The sequence below is a fragment of the Pyrus communis genome, chromosome 6, assembly GCF_963583255.1.
Source record: "Pyrus communis chromosome 6, drPyrComm1.1, whole genome shotgun sequence".
Lineage (NCBI taxonomy): Eukaryota > Viridiplantae > Streptophyta > Magnoliopsida > Rosales > Rosaceae > Pyrus > Pyrus communis.
Genome location: NC_084808.1, coordinates 21,964,458 through 21,990,269, shown reverse-complemented (window position 1 = coordinate 21,990,269; position 25,812 = coordinate 21,964,458). Strand labels below are relative to the sequence as shown.

Below are 25,812 nucleotides of genomic sequence, written 5' to 3'. Positions count from 1 at the left end.
CCGATACAATTAAACAAGCGAAAATGGGATACTCTCGCCTCTAATTAATTTCCTAGCAAGGGAGGGAGGGCTTCATAACCCATATGACATATTTTTGTGCACTGCAACAAAATTAAGCTATGAACAGAGGAAAAGGAAAACCATGTTCCCAAATTTAAGCTATTTACAATATCAAACCATCATGATGGTCGGATTCTAACGGGAGCATGGATAGATAGAAATTCTTAGAGACACTACGAAGTATCTGTAATTTGTTGAGATGGACAATCCTATTTAGTGACGGCTTGGATCCACTCCGGCAGTCTTGAGCGTCTCTGCTGTGCGAGGCCTGTAAGTATCAACCAACAGCTAGCCTTCATTGGCATAATGTCCTAAATATTACAATCCATGACAAACGTTACAATTTGACAACATAATATATTTATGGAAAATGATGAATCTAAATCATTGATCTGTTTAATAATTCTTAACCCAAATTTACAAGAAGTAACAAAACAACATATAACATTTATGTTGCTAGAATTTTGTCTGCCAGTATAAGCATTTTACAATTAGAGTAATTCGTGCGTAAAAAATTACGAGCATGTATGAATGTATGTATACCTAGTAAAAGGGTCATGCTGGACTGAATCAGGCATGGATCGGCTGCTGGGCTCCTGAATTTGGCCAACCTTCCTGAGGAAAGATTTGTTGATAAACTTGTCGGATGAGCTAACGGCAACATCTGGGTTGTCAACCTCTTGCATGGATTCCCTCTTGCTCTTGTCGACCACAACCATCGGGGCATGCATGAGCTGCTGCAGAGCACTGTGCGTCCCAATCGCCACAGGCACCATTATAAACCCTAGCAGCACAGCAACGGGTGTGTTCTGTGGCTATCTAAGAAATTTCCTGGATCGATTGCATGCATAAATTAATTAAAATGCATAACATACAAAATTTCATGATCACTTGTTAAGTATCATCATCAATCATGATGCTTAAGCGCTAGAGTATACATACCAGATGCTTGAGATGGTAGACTGAGCAGCCTCACTATCACGAACGTTTTCTGCAAATTGTTTCATCTTCGGCGCGGCGGAGGTTGCAAAAGGTCGGTTCCCTCCCACCGGAGCCAGCATTAATCTTAATTTGTTCTATACAAACCCACATTAATTCATCATTTTACCAATTAACATTATCATAATTTATATATAACGTAACTAAGGCAATCGAATCAAAACAAAGAGATTATCATGATACAAAGCAAATGATCGAAAAGAAGAATTTTAGTAGACTTACGGTTGCCCAGAAAGGCATTTTCTTTTGTTTCTAAAGTAGTAACTCAACAGTAAACAAAATTCTGGATAAATAATTTGGACGAAATGGTGATGTTTACGTGCATTCTATTCTTTTGGGTGACAAACACGTGCACTTATATAACTAGGGAGGTCGTGGCTTTTGCTTATTCATTGGCAATGGCCAATGAGAATGGCCCACTGCGACTCCTATCTAGACGGTTCTACTCCTATCCAGACGGCTGCAGATGGTGCTATGCTAAGATAGCAAACCCCTACTTGCTATAGTTGGTTTTACCATATGAATCACAAGCTCTGAATGGAAGGCATGCATGTGATATGTATGTCCATCGTTGGTGTCTTTTAAAAGTTTCAAGTTCTGCATGTGACATGCATGTCCATTGTCGTATTGTTTGGATCTAAAATTATTGGGTTGGGCCGAGTATGGAATTGTTCTCGGCCCAGAAGCTCTGTTCGAGCATTGCTACAAACCAGCCGGTTCATGGGCCGCCTAGCTAAAAGTTGGCCAAGCCCTGTTTGGAAAAGAATATTCCAGATGAAGGAAGTTGATGGGCCCTATTGCAAAGCAGATGAATGAAGTGGTTAAGTCCTAGTACAATTTGGATTCTCGACCAACAATGAATATGGCCTCAAAAGGGGGTGAGTTCAAAGTCCTAATAGAAGTGGGATTGGCCGAGATAAGATGGATTGGGGTAAGGAGTCCTAGTTCGAGTATGGTTAGGATTGGGTTTTTGCTGCTATGAATAGAGAAATGAGGGTGCAATTCAGGGACATCCAATTCAACACACAACTACCCTGCGCAAAACCTATCAAACATTTTGAGATTTTTTATTTTCTTTTTCCCACTGACACATCTTCAGTTTGGATAAACAACACTGTGAAGGCAACCGGTGAGCACCTTCAGTTTGGATAAACAGCACTGTTGCCGTAGAATCAGCCGATCGAGGAGCACCTTCAGTTTGGATAAACAATACTGCATCGAGGCTGACTGGTTACCTATCCAAGTCTCAGTCGAGAAGGGTTTCCGAATCCTTATTGGTAGAGGTCATCTTATTAGCCTTTTTGGTGAAGTAGGGTGTTACGAGTTACGAAATTCGGCGTATTGAATGCTGAGTGATTTTATGATTGGATACTCACAAGTGAGTTTCAGAGTTCGGCATTCTGACAGCCGAACCACATTCATCATTAAGACATACATCATCGTTGAATATATGTGTCTGTATAGTCTGGTGTTGATTCGACGTGCTTATACTTTCACGAATATAATCACTGTGACCGAATCCGGCGTCGACGATTTGTGAACTTCGCAGAACTAGCAGCCTTGTCTTCAGGCTCGATAATCCGAAGGCCGAGATTTGTTCATTCCTCGGTCGCAATCGCAAGATAAAGAAGTCAACAACGCGCTCAACGCAACATCAACAAATTTTACTCCTCGGCCGAGCTCGGCCAACAAGTTAGCATGCCCCGCATTCAATCGAAGGACGTAGTTAGCTTATTAGTCACTCGGCTTGCGCGCCACATAGGTTCTGTAATTTTTAGAGTCAACACATATATAGGAAAAGGGATAGTTTAGTTGTGGTCCCTGGTTCCTAATTGTTATAGACTCAAACCTTATACATTTTAGATTTTTAATTGAAGTCTCTCTCCTGCTACATAAATGACAAAATAATAATAATAATAATAATAGAGATGCAATAATACCAATAAAGACTCAACCGTTTTTTTTTTTTGTTGGTTTCATTTACACTACCAATTTAATTATTCAAAATTGCTTATGGGTTATGATAAAAAATAAAAAATAAATAAAAATTGCTTATGTTGCATTCTAGATTATAAAAAAAAAAAAAAGGGATTTTTTTTAATTTTATAAAATGAGTACCTTTATATAATAAAATTTGGCTACATTTTATATATAAAAAATTGGTACATTTACATAAAGACGTGGGTACATTTTATAGAAAACAAAGGTTACATTTTATATTAAAGAAAGGAACATTTTAGATTAAAAAATAAATAAATTTTACATTAAAAAAATGGTTACATTTTTACATAAAAAAAATGGTACTTACAAAAAAATAGGGATACATTTTACGTATCACAAAGTGGTACATTTGTAAAAAGAAAAATGGGTACATTATAAATAAATTATAGGTACAAATAACAGGTTAAAAAAATTATGAGTACAAATAAAAGTTTAAAAAATAAGGGACAAAAAGAAATTAATATATGGGTACAAATTAAAATTTAAAAGAAAATAGGTACATTTAAAAGATGATTGCAAATTAAAAAAGAGTACAAACTAGAAATACAAATACATGATAAAAAGTTTAGCCATAAATATAATATATCAAATGTAACGTTTCTAACACTAAATGAGTATATTTAAAAATAAAACTTAATTATCTTGACATGTAAATATTTTGTTTTTGAATATTTAATGACGTTTATGAAAACCGAAGGACCTTGATCAAAATTTGAAAAGGAATAAAGTTTTAATCAATGGAGTAGAAAAAATAAGGATGGGAACCTAATTTCTCCATAGGAAAATTTGTGGACTTATTTGGAAGTACCTTTAAATAACTGAAAGCGTTTTTAAGTTCTAAAAGCACTTTTAAGTGACTTGAAGTGTTTCAAGATTCCCTTACATTTTTACTAAGGATTGATTCAAAAAATACTTTCATTAAAAATATTTTCAATTATTTTAAAAATACTTCTAAACAAACCCTACGTATAGTTTCGAAAACTACCAAGTTCAGATTCTATTTAAATTGTCATAATATGGGGGCCAAGATATTTATAAGAATATGACCATTTACTGATTTACATTTCCGCCTTTGCACATGAATCATAGGTTACATGCGCCAGTGCTGGAAATTACCGTCTGCCACAATCATTGATGCCGAAAAAAATTTCAAGTAATTGTTTAACAGTCACAAAAAAAATAGCAAGGTTCAACTTTTTCATCTTCAATTATATTTTTTGTATGAGTTTACTGTTTCTTCACGTGTACAGTACACCCAACAAAATTAAAGAACTAACGGGAAAATTCATTACTTTACAAGTATATTTTGAAAGTCACAGTGACCTTTAGACTAGGGTGGTTCGGTATGGGATACCGAACCGAAAACTATATACCAAATACCGAACTGAAAAAGTTCGGGATGAGATTTTAGCAACCGAAACCGATCCAAAATTTTGCCTTTCCCGAATTTCGGTATTCCCGAATGTTTTTCGGTTTTTCGGTACGGTTCGGGACGCAGCCAACACCAACAATCTCCAGTGGCTTCTTCACAAGCCTCCTCCTGAGAGAGATCTTAATACCATTCTCCTCCGCCACCTTCACCATTCTCAGAAAGCAACGACCACGGCGACGGCTCCGAATCCACCTAGCTCCCAACCCCACACCCACTCCTCTCCACAATCACATCTTCTCATGCCATTTCTGCACAAATCCTTTAGAACCCACAAGCAAAAATCCAATCTTTTTCTTCGAGCACGGCGGCGACTCTGAGTCCACCTCACTCCTAACCCCACACGGCCACACCCGCTCATTTTCACAATCACATGTTCTTATGCCATTTCTGCACAAATCCTTCACATGCAAAAATCCAATCTTTTTCTCTCGAGCTTCAGTGATCATCAAATGGAATTATTTGTTGTGGGTTATGAATCGTGCATGCGCAGCGCTGAGGATTCATAACCCAGAGACGAGAAAGCTTCAGAGAGGATAGAGAGAGAAATGGGTCGAGGCCAGAGACGAGAGAGCTTCTTCCTATCTCTGCTTCCCAACACGAAGACTGCTTCTCTCATCTGCCTCAAGAATCAAGATTCAAAACCAAAACAAAAGCTTTGTGCTTTTAGTTTCCAAAAAAGCTTTGTGCTTTTATCCCAAACCGACAAGGCATCACCATCACATGCCTCTTCCATATTATTTTATTTTTGTTCCTTTGCTAGTGGAACCGAAAGGCTCTGCTTTTTATTTTATTTTTTCATTGTTCTTTGCAGATGTAGCGCTGGAAAGTAGGAACCAAAAACAAGAGAAGATTTCGGGACTTCGGGAATACAGAAGATTTCGGGACTTCGGGAATACCGAAGAAAAGAAATCTGGAAACCAATTCCATACCGAATATTTCGGTATGGGATTACCAAAGTTTGGGATAGTTTCGGTTTGGGATTTTTCGGTTTGGGTTTGGGATTTTTTCGGTTTGGTTTGGGATTTTCGGGAATTTTTTCCAGCCCTACATGCAAAATTAGTGGCCGGTCGTCGAAAAAATTGATCTAACCGTTGGAAAAAGTTGACTGGTTGGAAACATTGTAGAATGGAGTGGCAATCTTGTAATTTTCTAAACTATGTGGTATTTTAGCTAAAATTTTTGTTAGAATTGATATTTAAACTTAAAAAACCCTTCCAATAATTAAAAATATTTTTGACGACAATAAGCAGAAAAAACTTGAAAATAGTTTTGGATTATAAACAGACACATTTAGTGAACCAAAATCACAAGAACTAATAATCCTTGTGAGTATTTATCAAGTATAGCAAAAAATTAACTCTTAATTTCAAAAATGTCACTTTTTATAAAAACTTTCAAATATATCCAAAATTTCACTTAAATAGATACAAATACCCTCAAATTTAACAATTAAATAAATTAAAAGTTTTTTAGCTACTATCATCTCAAGCTCCGGTTCAACTTCACATTCGCTTCTACACTCCAACACCACAACCCTATTCCCTTTGACCTCCTCATCACCGACATTAAGCACTGCCATGGTTACCGTAAGTGGGAGCAGCAGAATTTCAATCATGCCTTCAACGCCTTTTTTCTTACTAATATCTTTTTAGTTTTAAATACAAAATAGTTTTTAAAGTTAATCCACATGTCGTTATATAATTATATTTGTGAGACCCACATGGTGCCACACAATCACACTAACAGAGCAATTAATAGATTTTTCACGAAAAAACTAAATGATCATGACGAACAAATTTAAAGAAAGACTAAAATGATTCAGTATAGACAAATTCAAGAACACTACTATTGATTATCATTAATTGTTAAGGACTAGATTAAGGAGTTATGTCAATGTCACAAATCATTTTGGCTAAAAAACCTTTAATTTGTTTGATTGTTAAATTTGAGGGTATTTGTGTCTATGTAGGTGGAATTTGGATATATTTGTGCCCCCTCAGGACTTAGATTCGAGGCGTACAATCCCGGCATCAAGGCATTTTCGCATCGGCATCTTCGAGTTCTCTTGGTGTAGGACCCATTCCTTTATTCATTAAATCTTATGTTATTTCTTTTAATGTTTTAGATTAGTTGTATACTCTGAACACGTTCCTCATTTGCATATTAATTATATTTAAATTTATAATTCTTACTTATTTCTTGTTCTCATGCATTCTAATACGGCTTTGTCACCTTCGAGTGTTGGCCAGCACATGCCTACCCTGGTATTTGGGAAATATCAGGGTCGGGTGTGTCAATTAAGATGTAGCGAAATGCAAGTAAATACACACAACTTAAGCCTAGAGATCATGATCCATTGTCGTCCTTGCATTTTTGTTTAGAAAAATTTTATTGGTACCCAAATTTTCTCCCTATACACACGACCTATAACTTTTTATTTTGAAATTTTAGTTTTATCCCATATAGAAAATGAGTTTCAAAAGACAAAGGATAAAACGAAAAAGAAACCCTTTCTAATTCAGTTGAAAGCTTTCCACGTAGGTATGAAATAACCGTTTGTTAGGACGACTTCTTTTACGATGTTTCTTACATTCGAGCTTGTTGGTGTTTACATAATCCATTGATAGTTGCATAAATGACTAGAATATGGTTTTCTATTGGAATGTCTCAGAGTGTAATCTTCCTATTTAATTGTGCTTTAGCTTTACTTACTTCAATAGCATATTTTTATGCAGGCCTTACAAAAAAGGGATTAGGCTAAGCGCATATTTCCTCTTTCTATTAGTGAGGTTTTCGAATTAAAGTTTACTTGTTTACTTTAAAGAGTAAGGAGAAACTTTAATTTTATGTGTAATGCTAGGGAAACCAAATTTTCAAACCAAATGATGTGGTCGTTGACGATTAGATTATTACTTTTTTGAGAAAAGATTGATAGATTTCATTAAAATTCAAAATGGACAACAACACAGTTTCATATTAGCTTCCTCAAATAGAAGGTCTGAAATGAGGTCCAGTGGAGCCCCATCCCAGGTACAATTAATTCCACAAAGAAGGGCAGCACGCGCTAGGCGATGAGCAACACCATTGGCTTGGTGACGAACATGGGTAGAAGAAGCCTCAGTGACTGATGCTAACAAAGGTTTCGTGTCTTCGATAATATGCCCAATGACTGACATATTAGGAAAAGGATCACGAATTGCAGCAACAATCTAGAACGAATCACTTTCTAAAATAAAGTTTTGAAGTCCCTTTTGCGTCGCCAACATTACGCCATCTTTGGCTGCCATCGCTTCCTCCTGAGGGGGAGAGAAGATGTGATCAAGCTTCGTAGCAGAAGCCACCAGAAGAGAGCCCTGATCGTTTCTTATTATGATCCCAATTCCCCCTGTTTAAGATGTTCATTCCACGCCCCATCGACATTAATCTTCAGAAAGAGGCCCTTGGCCGAGCCCATTGAGTCTGCATGAGGGTAGGAGTAGTGCCATAAGTGGGGAGAATAGTCTTCTTAAACTCATGCCACCAGCATAGACATCGAGCCATCACTAAGTTCAGAGACTCTATTTTGTCATTCCACAGACGATCATTCCTAGCACTCCATATAGCCCACATAATCATAAGGCAAATCTCAAAGTTGTGCTGGATGAGCTCAGTAGCCCAATTCGATAAAACTTCTAGAAAAGAGCATGAACCCGCTCGATGGGGAATTCCTGTAAGAGTATATAACTGAATTAGTTAGATTGTGCCATCTGTCAGTAATACAGTGGCTAGATTGAAGACTATGGTTAGGACAGTTCAGATATGATAAGGTCAAGGTAGTATATAATATAGCTTGTGTAAGAAGATTAGAACAATGCAAAAATAATAAAGAAAAGAAGATTTCTTTCTCTCTCTCTCTAAGCTTTCTGATTCTTTCTCTTCTCCCTTAACTCTTCTGTCTTTCTGGATTCTATGTATGGTATGGTTAACATGGTATCAATCGCTCTCGTAAGTTTCGATCGTAAGCTTCGATCGTAAGCTTCTTCGATTCTGGTTTCTTAAGCTTCCGCTCCATTCTTTTCTTCTTTCTGAATCATTCTTTTTCTGATTTCTGGGTTCTGGTGTTTGCCCATTTCTTTGATTTTTCCTCTGAAAATCTTTGCTCACCACCTGTTTGGTTTTATTCCTCTGAGAGAGTTCTTACTATGGTTACTGCAAATCAACTGCAAATCTTGCAGTCCCCTATTACTGGGTTGATTTCGTCTGTGTCAACTTCGGTTTCGGTTAAATTGGATGATTCTAACTACCTTCAATGGCATTTTCAAATGAAGTTGATGCTTGAAGGCTATGGAATTATGGATTTTGTTGATGGAACAAATCCGTGTCCGTCTCAGTTTTCTACTGATCTGGAAGTTACTGCGTCTGGGTCTGGTATGAGAGTTGAATCGGATTCATATAAGGTTTGGAAGATGCATGATCGGGCTCTCATGCAACTTATCACTGCTACCTTGTCTCCCATGGCTATTTCTTGTGCAATTGGGAGTAGTAGTGCTAGAGATTTATGGGTTCGTCTTCAAGAACAGTTTTCTACGGTAAGCAAGACTTCTATTTTCCAGCTAAAGTCTGATCTTCAAACAATCAAGAAAGGGGCTGATTCTGTCTCCCAATATCTTCAACGCATCAAAGAAACAAGAGACTATCTAGCAGCTGCTGGTGTTACATTTGTTGATGAGGATATTGTGATCTTGGCCTTAAATGGTCTACCTGCAGAATACAATACGTTCAGATGTGTTATTCGTGGCCGAGAGAATGTGATATCGTTGAAGGAATTTCGTGCTCAGTTACTTGCTGAAGAAGCCACTATTGAAAACAATTCATGTGTTTCCTTTCCTACTGCAATGCTGGTAAAGGAGCAAGGTGTTACTTCTGGGGCTTCGTCATCTTCAGATCAAGGTTCTTTCTCAAATGGATTTCACAATTCTAATGGTTTTCATGGGAACTCTGGTCAATCTTCATTCTATAATGGGGGTCACAAGTCCAAATTTAAGGGTAAAGGCAAAGCTACGTATAATCAAGGTCAGAGATTTGGTTCGAATCAGGGACAAAAGTTTTATCATTCTAAACCTACCGTTCGGGATTTTGCTCCTAGTATACTTGGTAGTCCTTCTCAGGCTCACAATGGTAATTCTCTTTCCAATGTCATATGTCAAATATGTTCTCAACATGGACATTCTGCTGCTACATGTGTGTATAGATGTGCTAAGTCTTCTGAGAATTGTCAAATCTGTGATAGAAGTAATCACACGGCTAAGACATGTTTTTACAGAAACAAAGAAAGGAATTATCCATCACAAATGACTGCTATGCATACTGTGTTTCCTGGTTCAATGCAATCTCAGTATATGAGTGCTATGCCTCCTGTGTCTAATATGTCCTCTGTGAATGTGGTTCCTTCCATGAATGCATCTTCTTCCTATGCCATGAATGCATCTTCTGCCATACCTAATCCAGTTTCTTCTCAAGTCTGGCTCACTGATTCCGGGGCAACCAATCACATGACGAATGAATTGAGTAATTTGTCCGTTGCTTCACCATATTCTCAAACTGACACAGTTCAAACAGCTGCTGGTGAAGGTTTGCAAGTTTCTCATATTGGCGATTCCCTTTTAAGGACTTCTCCACAGTCTATAAAATTGAATTCTGTTCTTTATGTTCCAAAGCTATCCCATAATCTGTTGTCCGTTCATCATATTTGCCTTGACAACAACTGTTGGCTAATTTTTGATGCTGCTTGTTTTTGGATTCAGGACAAAGCCACAGGGAGAATCTTGTTTAAGGGCCTCTGCAACAATGGATTGTATCCCATTTCTTCATTTCCTGTCATTCCTCATATTCCTCAAAAACAAGCCAATCAAGTTGTTGCTTGTCTTGGACACACTGTCACCTCAAACTTGTGGCACTCCAGACTAGGTCATCCCTCCAATCCTATTGTCTCTCTTATACTTAGGAAATCTAATGTTGCTATTACCAAGGATGTGTCTTCTATAGTTTTTCAAAGTTGTCTAGAAGGCAAATTTAGTAAACTTCCTTTTTGTTCATCGACTTCCAAATCTGTAATTCCTTTTCAAGTTGTACATAGTGACCTATGGCGTCCTGCACCTTGTGTATCTGTGGATGGATTCAAATACTATGTCATATTTGTTGATGAATGTACACGGTTTTGCTGGCTGTTTCCTTTGCGAAATAAATCAGATTTTGTCTCTGTGTTTGTTTCTTTCTATCAATATGTTTTTACCCAATTTTCAGCTCGAATTAAGATCTTGCAGAGTGATGGGGGGGGGGGAGAATACATTAGTAAATTTGTTCAATCTTTTCTTGCTCAACAAGGCATTCTTCATCACAAATCTTGTCCTTATACCCCTGAACAAAACGGGTTGGCTAAGAGAAAGCATAAACATATTGTTCAAACTGCCTTTACTATGTTACAAACTGCACATTTGCCTTCTAAATTTTGGACATTTGCTGTCAAACAGCAGTTTACTTAATAAACAGAATGCCATCACCTGTTATTCATAATAATTCTCCCTTTGAACAATTATATTCTGTTATTCCAGATATTCATCATCTTCGAGTCTTCGGGTGTGCTTGTTTTCCATTGTTAAAACCTTATAATAGCAACAAGTTTCAACCTAGATCTACTAAGTGTATATTTTTGGGATATGCTTTGAATTACAAGGGGTACACTTGTTATGATCCCTGTCATGAGAAGACTTATATATCCAGACATGTTATTTTTAATGAGATAGACTTTCCATATGCCACAATGGTTGTCAAACCCAAGCTTTCTGTGTTACAATCATCTCCCTCTCCTGTTCCCTGTTCCTCTGTGCTTCCTAATCTTGCTAATATCCTGGTTACCCCTTTCACATCCTGTTCTTCACCCCACTCCTCCAATCTGCCCCATTCTCAGCCTAATATCCAATCTTCCTCTCAACCCTCCCCTGCTCCTCAATCCATTGTTGTGCAAGATTCTTCTGTGGTACCTGAGTATAGCTCAGACACTTTGCATGTGGTTCATGACATTCCATCAATGAATCTGCACCCTATGCAGACACGTTCTAAAAGTGGGATTATCAAGAAGAAAGTTTTCTTGGCTTCTGTTAACAGTGCAGCTGAGGTTGATTTAACTACAATTGAACCAGCCTCTTATAAGTCAGCTTTGAAAGTTCCAGTCTGGTATTGTGCCATGCAAGAGGAGATTGCAGCTTTGCATTCACAGAATACCTGGAGTTTGGTTGATCTGCCACCTAATAAGAATTTAGTTGGCTGTAAATGGGTGTTTAAAGTAAAAAGGAATGCTGATGGAAGCATTGCCAGACATAAGGCTCGGTTGGTAGCAAAGGGGTTTAGCCAGGAACAAGGTTTGGATTATGGGGAAACGTTTAGTCCTGTGGTCAAGCCTACCACAGTTCGATTAGTTCTTGCTCTTGCTGCTCAGTTTAATTGGCCCTTAAGACAACTTGATGTTAAAAATGCCTTCCTTCATGGCATTTTAAATGAAGAGGTATACATGTCACAACCTCCCGGGTTTGAAGATTCTAGATATTCATACTTAGTATGCAAGTTACACAAGTCTCTTTATGGCTTAAAATAGGCTCCGAGGGCTTGGAATGATCGATTTACTCAGTTTTTACCACAGTTGGGTTTCAGCAATACATATTCTGATTCTTCACTGTTTGTTAAGTATGTTGGTGCTGACATTGTGATTCTTCTGTTGTATGTTGATGATATAATCATCACTGGAAGTGCAGCTGCAACAATTCAACAAGTCATTGCCCAGTTAACCAAAGAATTTGAGCTTAAGGATCTTGGTCCTTTACATTTTTTCTTGGGTATTCAGATCACTAGAACTGCTTCTGGTTTGTTTCTATCTCAGGAAAAGTACATTCAAGATTTGTTGAAGAAATCTGATATGCTGGACTCCAAACCTGCTGCCACTCCTTGTTTGCCTTACCATAGGCTTATTAAGGATGATGGCCAACCGTTTAATAATCCAGCTCTATACAGAAGTCTAGTTGGGGCTTTGCAGTATCTTGTTTTTACCAGGCCTGACATAGCCTTTTCTGTTCATCAAGTTAGTCAGTTTATGCAGGTTCCCATGCTATCTCACTTCACTGCTGTCAAACGAATCTTAAGATATCTTAAAGGTTCTCTCAGTCATGGAATTAGTTACACCAGTGGAGAGTTGATCCTCAAGGCTTTTAGTGATGCTGACTGGGCAGGGGATCCTAATGATCGACGGTCCACTACTGGCTTGGTGGTATTCCTTAGCAATAATCCCATTGCTTGGTCCTCTAAGAAGCAACAGATTGTGTCTCGATCGTCCACTGAGGCGGAGTACAGGGCTTTATCAACTACTGCTGCCGAGTTAGATTGGGTGCAGCAACTTCTTACCTTTTTGAAGATCCCCCTCGAGTCTACTCCTGTTTTATTCTGTGACAATATGTCTGCTATTGCTTTCTCTTTTAATCCTGTCCAACATCAGCGGACAAAACACATTGAAGTAGATGTTCATTTTGTTCGAGAGCGTGTGGCTCACAAGCAGCTTCTCGTGCAGTTTGTCTCCTCCTCAGAACAGTTTGCTGATATTCTCACTAAAGGCCTCAGTTCCCCTTTGTTTGCTACTCACTGTTCCAACCTCCAGCTTGGGTCCTCCCAACCTGAGCTTGAGGGGGGATGTAAGAGTATATAACTGAATTAGTTAGATTGTGCCATCTGTCAGTAATACAGTGGCTAGATTGAAGACTATGGTTAGGACAGTTCAGATATGATAAGGTCAAGGTAGTATATAATATAGCTTGTGTAAGAAGATTAGAACAATGCAAAAATAATAAAGAAAAGAAGATTTCTTTCTCTCTCTCTGTCTAAGCTTTCTGATTCTTTCTCTTCTCCCTTAACTCTTCTGTCTTTCTGGATTCTATGTATGGTATGGTTAACAATTCCAAGAGGAGATGCCAGCCACATGCATCTCGAGTAGGAACATTCCCGCATAAGATGGTTGATGGATTCACCCACAACCCCGTGCAGAATTGAAAGAGCCGAAGTAACGAAACCTTGAGTAAAAATAGCATTTGGCGCGGTTATTGCGTTTAAATGGTTTTTCTGTTTTTTAAAGTACACAATAATATAAATAATGAAAAAACTCTACGAAATAAAAATTAATGATTCATATAAATCGCTTAATGGTAAATGCAACATATTAGATTATTATTTAAGTATTAATTAACGTGCTTATTTTATATTAGTGACACATCATTTTGTTTGTCAATTTAGTTTAAAATTTTGATGAGAGCGCTTAAAGCAACTTGATATTGCACCTCCGTTTAGGTTGATGGGTGTGTCGCTCTCGGAGTCGGAGGTTACAACTAGTAGAGGAACAGGTGGTGGACTTTGGCATAGTAATGATGGTTACGTGGGGATCGTGGAAGACAAGGGTAAAAAATGCTTGGATTTGGGATGGTTCCTTTCAAATTCACATGATACCGGTACTTCTTAAATCCAATTATCAATTTGCTTAATCTCAACCATTAAAATTTAGTCCAATAAATTTGCTTGCAGAGCCGTAGTTTTTTTTTCGTCATAAATTCAGCTATTTTTTTAATTAAACCAATTCGAGGTTTAAACCTGATTATGAACTTCTCCTACTTATATTCTTATAAACCTAACCACATTTCTTTTTTGGTTCATAGCCTAAGACCATTTTATTAAGGGGATTACCGATTGCGGTCCATTTGGTCCAGTGATAATGGGTGAAGTCCATATACAATTATATAATGATAATTGAGGTCCATTACATTAAAACATATGTCATGTGGATTATTTAGTGGGTTACCTTGTTGCTTGAAATTTCACCCACTGCCATTCTCCAAAGAAAGGCATCTCTCTCTCTCTCTCTCTCTCTCTCTCTCTCTCTCTCATAGTTAATTGGAAGCTGTTGGAAGCTGCTGGTTTTGACAAAATGCTTGGGCAGTTTCATACAGATCAAATGTTTTTTTATTATAGTCAACATCTTCAGTGAGTAAACTGGGGTTTTGTTTGATTCGAGTTCATTATCCCAATCTGTATTGCAGGTTTATTTAGATTAAATAAACGTATTGTGTAGGTAAATGTGTATGAATCAACCTGTGTTGTAGGTTAGTAGTCTAAATCAACCTATGTTGTAGATTAGTACCTTGGTGGTGTTAATAATCCCATATTGTGGGTTCATTTGATTTGTTAACCTAAAAATAAGAGTCCTTAGATTTGTTAATAAACCTGATGGATTTCAAGTATTACCAAATCTATGATGTAGATTAAGCCCCTTTAATTTGCCTTGGTTGCAGGTTTGTAGATGTGACAAACCTTGAAACTAAGTCGTTTGTTTATTGTTTTGATCTTCACCTCGTAAACCTTTTAACTTAAGGAAAACTAATGAAAATAATTTGAAAATTTTGAGTTTTAATGAAAAACGACAAAATAAAAGATAAAGTGAATAGTACCAGGATTAACTTTTTAGTGTAAAAATGTGATTTTTTGTTAAAGTGAACAATATTGGGATCTTTTCGTTAAAGTTCCCTTTTAACTTATTGGTGTTAATAAACCCATGTTGTAGGTTCATTAGATTTGTTATCCTAAAATAAGGTTCATCAGATTTGTTAATAAACATGATGAGTCCCAAGTAAAGGTTGCAAGTTTGGTCATGCGTGTGCTGGTTAGGAGCTGTGGTTCTTCTAAAAATAGCAGTTTATTAAAAAACGGTTGTCAATGATGGTACAAAGCAGAAGCAGTGTCTATTATGCTTCTAAAAAAGTGGTTTTTTTTTTCTTTCAAAAGCATAGTGAACAGTGTCAATTTAATGAAATTTTCAAATAATAAGTATACCCCCACATATTTTGCAAAATTACAATATTTGCTCTTGCATTATTCTCTTTGGCAATTATAAAATCACATCCAATACCATATTATTTTTAGTCATATAACATATTCACAACAATTTTATATAAAAGTTTACTAAACACTTAGACAATGTTATGGTTTTTTTGTTAAAAGCACTTTTACAAAAAAAAAAAAAATACTTATCAAACACTCAACAAGTTTATTTTACAACTGTTTATTCTCATAGCACATCAAAAATAGTTTTTTTTTTAAGCACATTAATACTAAACTAGCTCAACATCTGCTAGAGAGGTTGGATTTGTTGCTTAATTATGTCAAACAAAAGTTATATGATGTAAATTAAAAACTGAGATAGACATGCCTACAATTATGCTAAATTAAGTGTCACCGTTACAAATAATTATCATTTTGGAGTCCTAAACAACTCAGGGACATAATCGGTATTTGAAAAGCTCATCTGAAGAATTAGGCGGACTCATCATTTTGAAAAATTAAAATTTGCTTAGTTGGAATAAAAGTAATGAATCTAAATCATAAGCAAAGTGTGTTGGACTAAACCTAATAACTAACTAAATTTTTGGAGTTATCTCTTCTATTAAATATAAATTTGGATTCTCCCTTCTCTTCTTGTTATATTAAATCCTACACAGCATTGCATCATTTATGTTTGCATGTCGGGAAGTGTTAATCAACGATCATATAATTTTAACGTCGACCATTGTTAGAAACTTCTTGATAGACTTATTTGATATGCTTTTGTACACGTAGGAAATGTGTTTTTATGTCCATTTGTCATGCACGTACTAGCTCCACATGGCGAACCAAAGGGTTTACATGTGGCAAGATTAAACGATGTACACGTACGACCACAGTCCTATTTTGAGAGAAACTATTTTTACGACTCAAAATGAACCTTGAGATCACCAGATGGCTTAAGGAAAAGTCTTAGCTTCGCGTGAAGTATGAATTTCCCTAGGCTACGTACGTTGACAGAGGAAACTTAACTATAGGGATCGGAGACACACTTCGTCACTTCAAAAAAAACTAGGGGCTCGTGTTTAATTTGCTAAGAAAATGTTTAATACAAATGCAGCTTAACAATTGTTCAAGTTAAGTTAATTACACAAAGCTTATTGTTACTACCCATTTCCATATATATAATTACACTGATCAAACTAACTCCCATCCAAGGAAGTGTTTCTTTTTTTCTTTTCTTTTATTTTTGAAAAAGAAAAGAAAAGAACATATCCTAGGAAATAGGAACCTAAAAATACGTACATACACACACTATACGCGTAACTAATTTGCCAGAGTCTTCCGCGTCTTTACATATAACATATTCTAGGAAATGGAAGCCTAAAAATACGTACATACATGCACTAGTTTCTCTTAGTCGTCTTTACCTATAAAACTCAAGGGTAGATACGAGGTAGAAGATACTCGTTGAAGAAGCGTTTCTTTTCTCATTTACACAGTCATCTTTGAGTTGAGAGGAAGGAAAACAAGAGAAACTAAGGAGAAAAAGAAAAGGATGGGAGAGAATTCGGAGACTACCGATGAACCGAGGATATCGATGCGTCGGGTAGACTCACTCAATTTGGAGGCTGGAAAAGTTTCCATGCCTAATCATCATGGCTCAAACGTACGTTTATATTCCAACCCTAAACCACTAATTCTTTTTAATTGTCACAGAGACTGGATATTTATTTTTCATTGTATGTAGGTTTTAATCTGTCAACTTTTTGTTTCTTTTTTCATTTTCAGATGAGTTGGAAGACAACGATCAGTTTAGCATTCCAGAGCATAGGGATAGTGTATGGGGACATCGGGACATCTCCCCTCTATGTATTCTCAAGCACTTTTCCTAATGGTATTGACCACAAGGATGACATTCTGGGGGTGTTGTCTCTCATCATCTATACCATATTGCTCGTACCCTTGGTTAAGTATGTCTTCATCGTCTTGTGGGCTAATGATAATGGTGAAGGTACGTGTGATATTTAATTAAGTTAATTCAATTACTTCTTTCGTTCTTTTAGGTTATAGCTTAGATTCTAGCAACCTAATTCCAACAATATCAAATTGTTTTAGGCATTTACAACAATATCAAAGGTTTAATTATTTATAGTTCGGATTGTAAACATATATCTCATTTTATTTTATGTTCCAACAATCGGAACCGTCCATTAACTTTTTTTCACATGAACTAATTATCATGTATATTGATTTATAGGGGGAACATTTGCGTTGTATTCATTGATATGCCGATCTGCGAAGGTGAGCTTAATTCCAAATACGCAGCCAGAAGACAGAGAGCTATCCAACTACAAACTTGAAATTTCATCGGAGTTAAAAAGGTCCCAAGCGATAAAAAAGAAGCTTGAGAATAGTAAATATGCTAAATATACACTTTTCTTTGTCACCATTATGGGAACTTCCATGGTGATTGGAGATGGGGTTCTTACTCCATGCATTTCAGGTAACTAACTATTACTACTTTAATCAGTGGCACACATTCTCTTAGAATTATTTACTGTGCTATTTATGGAATAAATAATTAATTCCTACACCCTTATTTAGTGTGCTATTCAAGATTTAACAAAAGTGTTAAATTTGTGTGCAGTTCTTTCTGCAGTGAGCGGGATCAAGTCACTAGGCGCAAGTATGCATGTTTTAACTATTTCTTACATATGCTACGAGTTAATTAAATCTTAATAACGATAGGACTATGCATATATAGTTTTATTTATCAACGTTGAAATTTGACGAAAAATTTATCGATCCCAGATGCTGTTGTGGGGATTTCGGTAGCAATCTTGATCGGTCTCTTCGCTGTTCAACAATTTGGTACTGATAAAGTGGGCTTCACCTTTGCTCCTATTATCTTGTTGTGGTTCGCGTTCATCAGTGGCATCGGTCTTTACAACTTAATCGTACATGACGTTACTGTCTTACGTGCTTTCAATCCAGCTTACTTCATTTACTACTTCCATAGAAATGGAAAAAAGGCATGGATTTCCCTTGGGGGAGTAGTGCTCTGCATTACTGGTAAATTAACCAACGTTTGTATTTTAATACCATATGATATTTCCCTATGAATCGTTTATATATATGTCCGTTAGCAATTGCTAATTGTAGTGACATAAATTAACTAGGGACCGAGGCCATGTTTGCTGATCTGGGTCACTTCAGTGTTCGAGCAATCCAAGTAAGTAATAATTTAAGAAAATGCATGCATTAATTTTTATACTTCAAAAACGCATCACCCTTATCAGCATTACTTGAATTTTAAACGATCGTTTAGTACTGCTGCTAATGGAAATATTAATGTCTTCTTGTAGCTTAGTTTCACTTGCTGCACATTTCCCGCATTACTTTTTGCATATTTTGGGCAAGCAGCATTTCTCACCAAGTACCCGGACAAAGTGTCAGATACCTTCTACGCTTCAATTCCACGTGCGTTCTCATGATTTCTCATTAAGGCAATTTATACGAGTAATATTGTTTGTACCATATTTACTAAACTGACCACTCAGTTAGTAATTTTGATACAAATAATTTGTCTGAACCGCACATAGTACACGTAATTATGTGTTTAATAATCAATTAATTAGTGCATAATATATATCTATATCGATGTTTACATACGTGTGTATTCATGTGCATACAGACGTTATCTACTGGCCAACATTTGTGGTGGCCGTTTTAGCTGCCATTATTGCCAGTCAAGCTCTGATAACGGGGACATTTTCAATTATCTCCCAGTCCCTAAGTACGGGTTCTTTCCCTCGAGTAAAGATTGTTCACACCTCAGCAAAGAACGAGGGTCAAGTCTACATACCCGAGATTAACTACATACTTATGATTTTTTGTGTCATCATCACTGTGGCCTTCAAGACCACAGAGAAAATTGGCAATGCATATGGAATTGCGGTGGTTAGTGTGATGCTGATCACAACATGCATGCTCACTTTAATCATGCTAGTCATATGGAAGACAAGCATATTCTTGATTGCTATTTTCTTCGTGGTGTTCATTTTGATCGAAGGGGTTTATTTTTCTTCGGTTCTATTCAAGTTCATCGAAGGTGGTTACCTTCCGCTGTGCTTCGCCGCATTCCTAATGATGATTATGACGATCTGGCATTATGTGCACAAACAAAGTTACATTTATGAGCTCAACAACAAGGTGTCTAGTGAGTACATGAAGAAACTGGCCACTAACCCTGACATTAACCGCGTCCCAGGAATAGGGCTTTTGTATTCAGAACTTGTTCAAGGAATGCCTCCTATATTTGCTCATTTAGTTGCCAATATACCCTCAGTGCATTCAGTTGTGGTTGTTGTGACGATTAAGCCCCTGCCCGTGAGCAAAGTGTTGTTGGAGGAGAGGTTTTTGTTTCGACAGTTGGAGCCCAGAGGATACAGGATCTTCCGCTGTGTGGTGCGCTACGGTTACAACGATATAGTTGAGGATCCTGTGGAGTTTGAGAAGCAGCTGGTTGAGAATTTAAAAGATTTTATTCGCAATCAACAGATGTTAGCAGAAGATCAAGCTGCAACGGATAGCCAGAACACTCGGGCAACGGCTGACGAGGAAATTGAGTTTGTGCAAGAGGCAATGGACAAAAGTATTGTGTATCTGATGGGAGAGACACAAGTGGTGGCAGGAGAGAAATCTTCCTGGTTCAAAAAGATTGTTGTCAACTACGTGTACGATTTCTTGAAGAAAAACTTTAGGCAAGCTGATAGCTTGATGGCAATTCCAAAGACCAGGCTTGTTAGGGTTGGAATGACCTATGAGATATAATTAGGCTACTCGGCGTGTTTCTAAATGCTACCGGCCTTCGCACTTCACCTGCCACTTTCTACTTCCCGTTCCTTTTTTGCTTATATGTACACCCTAGATAAACACTTATAACTAAACATTAGTTTATTTTTCGCCCAATAAAATTTAACATAAGTCTATCGATCGAAACCTTAGTTTTTTTAATGTTTTGTTCCCTCATTTTTAAAAATTACTTTTGTTCCCAAGCATTTTCATTATTAAAAGTGTTTCTATTTACAGCACATCAATATTTTTAATAATAATATATGTGTTTTTTAAAAGAAACACATAACAAGTAATGGAGTGCAAGAAGAAATTAACTTGTAGGCATTGTTCTAAAAAGCATCCTAGGCAGTGCCAAGGCGCTAGGCGGAGGCCAAATGCCCCGGTTAGAGGCTAGGCCTTTAAAAAATCGGTGAAGAGGCGGCAATTAGATGCTTGCCTAGGCAGTCTTGGCGGCTCTAGACGGTTCTTTTTTTTTTTTTTTTTTTTGGGGGGGTTAAAGGTTTGAAGATAATTTTCTTGTAAAATAACTCTAGACTTTCTTTCTTGTAAAGTAACTTTGACTACATATTTCATTTTATGTACTTAATCAATTGTAGACACTTATTTAGATGTTGTTATTGTTATATAATGAATTAAATTAAATTAAAAAATTTGCCTAGGTCTCTGCCCACCATCTCACTGGCACATTTTTAAAAGTTACATACAGAAATAAACTTAGAAGTTACATATAGAAATAACATTCATAAAAAATAAACTCAGAACTAAATTTGGAGGTCAATCTCAACTTTAAATTTCATCTAGCTAGCTAGTAGCTAGTCGTCATTTTTGAATTTTCAAAGGGACACTTTGGATGCAGTCTCTAACTACCAATGTTCTTTGACTAAAACCTTTGTGGCTTTTAGATTTTAATCGAAGTCCCTAACATAAATGTAATAATGTATTTCCATGTAGGTTATTATATTTTTAAATTAAAAATGAAATTTGTAGTTATTTATATTAATGAGATTTTAAATAAAACCCATAATTTATGGGATTAAAAATATTAAAGATGAACTATACTCTCCAATATATTTGTACACACACACACACACACACACACACACACACACACACACACACAAAACACATGAGTACGTTCGTCAAAACTAACCAAAAAATAATTGTACCAAAACATGAGTACATTTTTCAAAAACACACAAAAAAAAAAGAAAAAAAAAAGAAGAAGAAAATTATTAAATTTCTTCTATTAAACTGGACATGGATATATTCTCAAATCAACGAAATAGAATGTACCCATATAAGTTTAAAATATGGATTAGAGAAAAGCTTGAATGAATTTTATATAAAAAATGGGTACATTTTATATTAAAAAAGGGTACATTTTTCATATAACAAATTGGTATATTTTAAGAATGGGAACATATAGGTACAAACTTATTTTAATTTTATTTTTTATATTTTGAAATGTTTGAATTGAAAATTAATTAGGAGTTTAATAAGGGTGTGAGTATTAAAACTCTAAATCCATTACTAATTTTTATTATAAAAATTATGTAACTTACATGTCATTATTAATATATTAATGATAGGGATTTTGATCAAAATCTAAAAACTCATAAAGTCTTGGTCAATGAACAATAAAAATTAGGGACCGGATACTGATTTTGCTATTTTAAGAAGAATGAGGAATATAAGAAGAAGAAAAAACTATATAAGTGGCCACTTTTATACACCCTTAAACCTCACTTGTCCACCACCTTGCAACCACTAGTATTCTCACATGTCCTTCACAACACTACTGCTTTTAGTCTAAAAAGTTTTAAGGTTTAACTTGGATAAAAAGTTAATTTTGGAGATTTAGAGCTTCGGAAATGACTGTTAGTAAAATTATAAACATGTATTGCAATATACTTGTCCATGTCATCTCTCAATGCTAATGACCTAACAGGTGGCCAATTTTCAAAATATCATGTAGTTATTTGAAATGTTTACTAAAAAAATAGAAACAACTTAAAAGCACTCTTCAAAATTGGATAGTATCTCTACCTAAACCTTATTAACAACTTAATTGCATAAGATGAACAGAATTCAGAATGTGTTAGGTAAATCGTATAATTGAAAATGAAAGGGATTTTCTTCAAAAAATAAAATAAAATAAAAGGGACTCCTCATGGTTTATTATTAGTCATTTTTATTTACAAAATATGGCTTTGTTAAATTAAACAATCACATTGTTGTCTCAAGTGTTGCGTCGGACCTGCCGGAATAAAAAAATCAAATATTTATTTTAGAAGTCAACTCTTTTTTTGGGTTCGTGAAAGATACGAAGTCAACTCTATTATCGAGCCCCGACCCGACAAAGTGATTAGCAGTGATAGGAGTTGATGCAAAATATAATGACAAAAATAGCCTAAAATGATGAAGCAAAGTCAAATATATTTGTTTTAATCAGCTTGAAGGCCAACTAGTATGATACTTAAGTAAAAAAGTATCAATATTCGACAAAAAAAAGGTAAAAGATTATTAATACATAAGCACTCAAATTGCGCACGCTTGTGCCTTGCTTCTCGGCAAAGCTAACTGAGTATAAGGTATTTTAAATAGTAAATTAGAAAGAAAAAAAACAATCTTGATAATTGTAAGTTTTATAGGAAAACGCTACAAGGTTTTTTGTATTATTAATTAAAAGGAAAGGGTTTGAACCTACTACAATTGTTTAAGGAATGAAGAGTTTCGAACTCGGGATATTGGGGTGGAAATTCAAGACTCTATCCACTAGAATATTTGACCACATATGCTGCAAGAGCTCAATTGGTGAGAAAACTCCTCATTTATCCACTTGTCATGGTCTAATTATGAAATTCTTTAATGATACACAGTAGGTTGAGTTTTTCTCTTAAGTATTTATTTGAAGTGTTTTATCTAAATTATGATGTTATGAAGCACTTATATATGAAAACTAAAAATTTTGAATGATGCTAAACCTACTAGTTATATGAAAAAGAAAGGGATCTTTTGATATAGGCGCCTCACTTTTGAATTTCTAGACTTCACATTTATGCCTTTTAGAGATTTGATTAAACTCTTTTATTTTATAATTTTGGTGCTTTATGTATGAGAATTAATTATTTCCTGTACCTCCCTAAAATCTCACGCAAAAAAGAAGCACACATCACAACTAATTTCCCATAATCTAGCCATTTGATTATCATCTCTTCCTTTAGAGATAATTGTAAAAAAATAAAGGAAAAGGTCAGCACTGGGTTAGATTGGAGAAATTTTTGGGTGTTCCGGGTACACCAAAAAAATTTGGTGTACCCTCACTCATAATGGTGGACCCTACCCTCACTTTTTTTTCAATAAAATAATAAAATCAAATTTTAATGAGTGTGGGTACACCAAAATTTTTTGGTGTACCCGGAACACCTAAAAATTTTCCGTTAGATTGGGCAGTTGCTAATATGAGGACGTCACCTAGACAGAGTTACAACAGTGACCTGTTTGTAGGTTAAGTTGGTGCTCTTTGAAACCAAATTGCAAATATATTGTAGCTAATAATAGTTTGGAGAGTTTTTTTTTTTTTTTTTTTTTAAACAAAAAGTTTAGGGTGAGATTGACTACTTTCACCATCAGCATCATATGACATACTCACAATCTCAAACCGAAAAGACTTATGAGTTTATTTCTAGCTTATGTTTCTATTTTCTGAAATTGCTTATAGAAAAATAATAATAATAATTTGCTAATTCTTCTTTTTATGTTGTTATGTTAATAATTTTTTCCGCATTTTCTTCTTTGAACTTAAGAAAGGGTCATCAATTGTGAGGCTAAGCTCATTGTGATGCAAAGTCCATTCCCCTCATCTTAAACTGCCACGCCCCGATCTCGATGTTCGTGGGACATCGGAATGGTCACGTGCTGGCTTTCGTCACCCTCGGGTGTCGGCCAGGAAGTGCCTATCCTGGTGTTCGAGGAATATCGGGATCGGGGCATGATAATCAACTTCTCGTAAAACGTTTACAAAACGTATTCAGTAAATCATGCTATACTGAGCTTATTTTGGAATACCTTATTTTCTATTAAACCCATGTTCTTGTAGGGTATCTGATGGATGACGATATACTATTTAGAACATGTTTTCACACACTTCTTTATAGTATAGATGATGGATGACTTTATACTATGAAGATGCTTTTGTGATATATGTACCTATATTTGGAAAGACTATATTCAATGTTTTTGTTCGTATCTGGTGGTTACTATATGCCTGTTTGATAAATGATATATATGCCTGTTTGGCAAATGATACTGTTATGCTTGTTTGGCAAATGATATATATGCATGTTTGGCAAATGATACTATTATGCATGTTTGGCAAGTGATATATATGCTTGTTTGGCAAATGAAGTGTTATGAAGGAAACGTTCCAAACGATGAGATATTGATACTAATACCACTAGTTAGCACACTATACACGGCATATGTTTTATGAAAGGTATTATGGCATGCTAAGGTTTTCGGAAAAACCTATTACATATTAGACTATTGATGTTTTCATAAAACTTTGGGGGTTAGTATGTTGATAACTGTTTCAGTATTTTATATATATATATATATATATATATATATATATATCAACTTGGTCCACTCATGTTTGTTTTGCGCCCCCTCAGGATTTAGATTCGAGGAGTACGATCCCCGCGTCAAGACACTTCCGCATCAGCATCTTTGAGTCCTCTTGGTATAGGACCCATTCCTTATTCATTCAATTTTTATATTATTTCTTATAGTGTTCTAGATTAGATGTGTGTTCTGAACACGTTCCTTAATTGCATATTCATTATATTTAAATTTATAAGTCTTATTTAGTTCTTATTCTCAGCATTTGCATTCAATAAATGACTTTCGTCACCCTCAGGTATCAGCCAGCATGTGACCATTCCGATGTCCCACGGACATCGGGATCAGACCTTGTCATAAACTATCTCCAACCTTTAGGGATAAAGGTTAAAAATTTAAGCTAGAAAATTTTAAGTTATAACCCATAAACTATTTTTCTCCTCCAACTCTTGCGGCTTAATTGCTTAATAGTTGAAAGAGTTCTTTTCTTTTTCTTTTTTTTAAACAAAAAGTTTAGGGTGAGATTGACTACTTTCACCATCAGCGTCATGGCATACTCACAATCTCAAATCGAAAAGACTTATGAGTTTATTCTAGCTTATGTTTCTATTTTCTGAAATTGCTTATAGGAAAAAAAAAATTGCTAATTCTTCTTTTTATGTTGTTATGTTAATAATTTATTCCGCATTTTCTTCTTTGAACTTAAGAAAGGTCATCAATTGTGAGACTAAGCTCATTATGAGGCAAAGTTCATCCCCCTCTTTTTAAATTATCTCCAACCTTTAAGGATAAAGCTTAAAAATTAAATCTAGAAAATTTTAAGTCATTGTGAGGCAATTAGCCAAATTGCCCTTTTCAACAAAAAAAAAAAAAAAAAAAAAAACTAGTTAATTTAGTGGTACTTCTTTTTGAATAGTGTAAGAGGCTCAAGTTCGAATACCGTTAGTTATATATTT

At 35.7% G+C, this 25,812-nt stretch overlaps 2 protein-coding genes across 2 annotated transcripts; one reads left to right on the top strand and one right to left on the bottom strand.

Annotated features, from left to right (window-relative positions):
• Window positions 1–273: 273 nt before the first annotated feature.
• LOC137736240 (uncharacterized) lies at window positions 274–4,644 on the bottom strand. The gene is made up of 4 exons (XM_068475548.1): window positions 4,498–4,644; window positions 1,003–1,136; window positions 604–807; window positions 274–328 (listed from the first exon to the last, which is right to left on the bottom strand). The coding sequence occupies exons 1-4, from the start codon at window positions 4,642–4,644 to the stop codon at window positions 274–276; spliced, it is 540 nt and encodes a 179-aa protein (XP_068331649.1).
• A 12,261-nt stretch (window positions 4,645–16,905) lies between these two features.
• Window positions 16,906–20,370, top strand: LOC137738235 (potassium transporter 5-like). Its single transcript, XM_068477867.1, has 8 exons — window positions 16,906–17,045; window positions 17,168–17,390; window positions 17,637–17,882; window positions 18,027–18,065; window positions 18,191–18,451; window positions 18,559–18,611; window positions 18,745–18,859; window positions 19,074–20,370. The coding sequence occupies exons 1-8, from the start codon at window positions 16,935–16,937 to the stop codon at window positions 20,210–20,212; spliced, it is 2,187 nt and encodes a 728-aa protein (XP_068333968.1). The 5' UTR covers window positions 16,906–16,934; the 3' UTR covers window positions 20,213–20,370.
• Window positions 20,371–25,812: the final 5,442 nt, after the last annotated feature.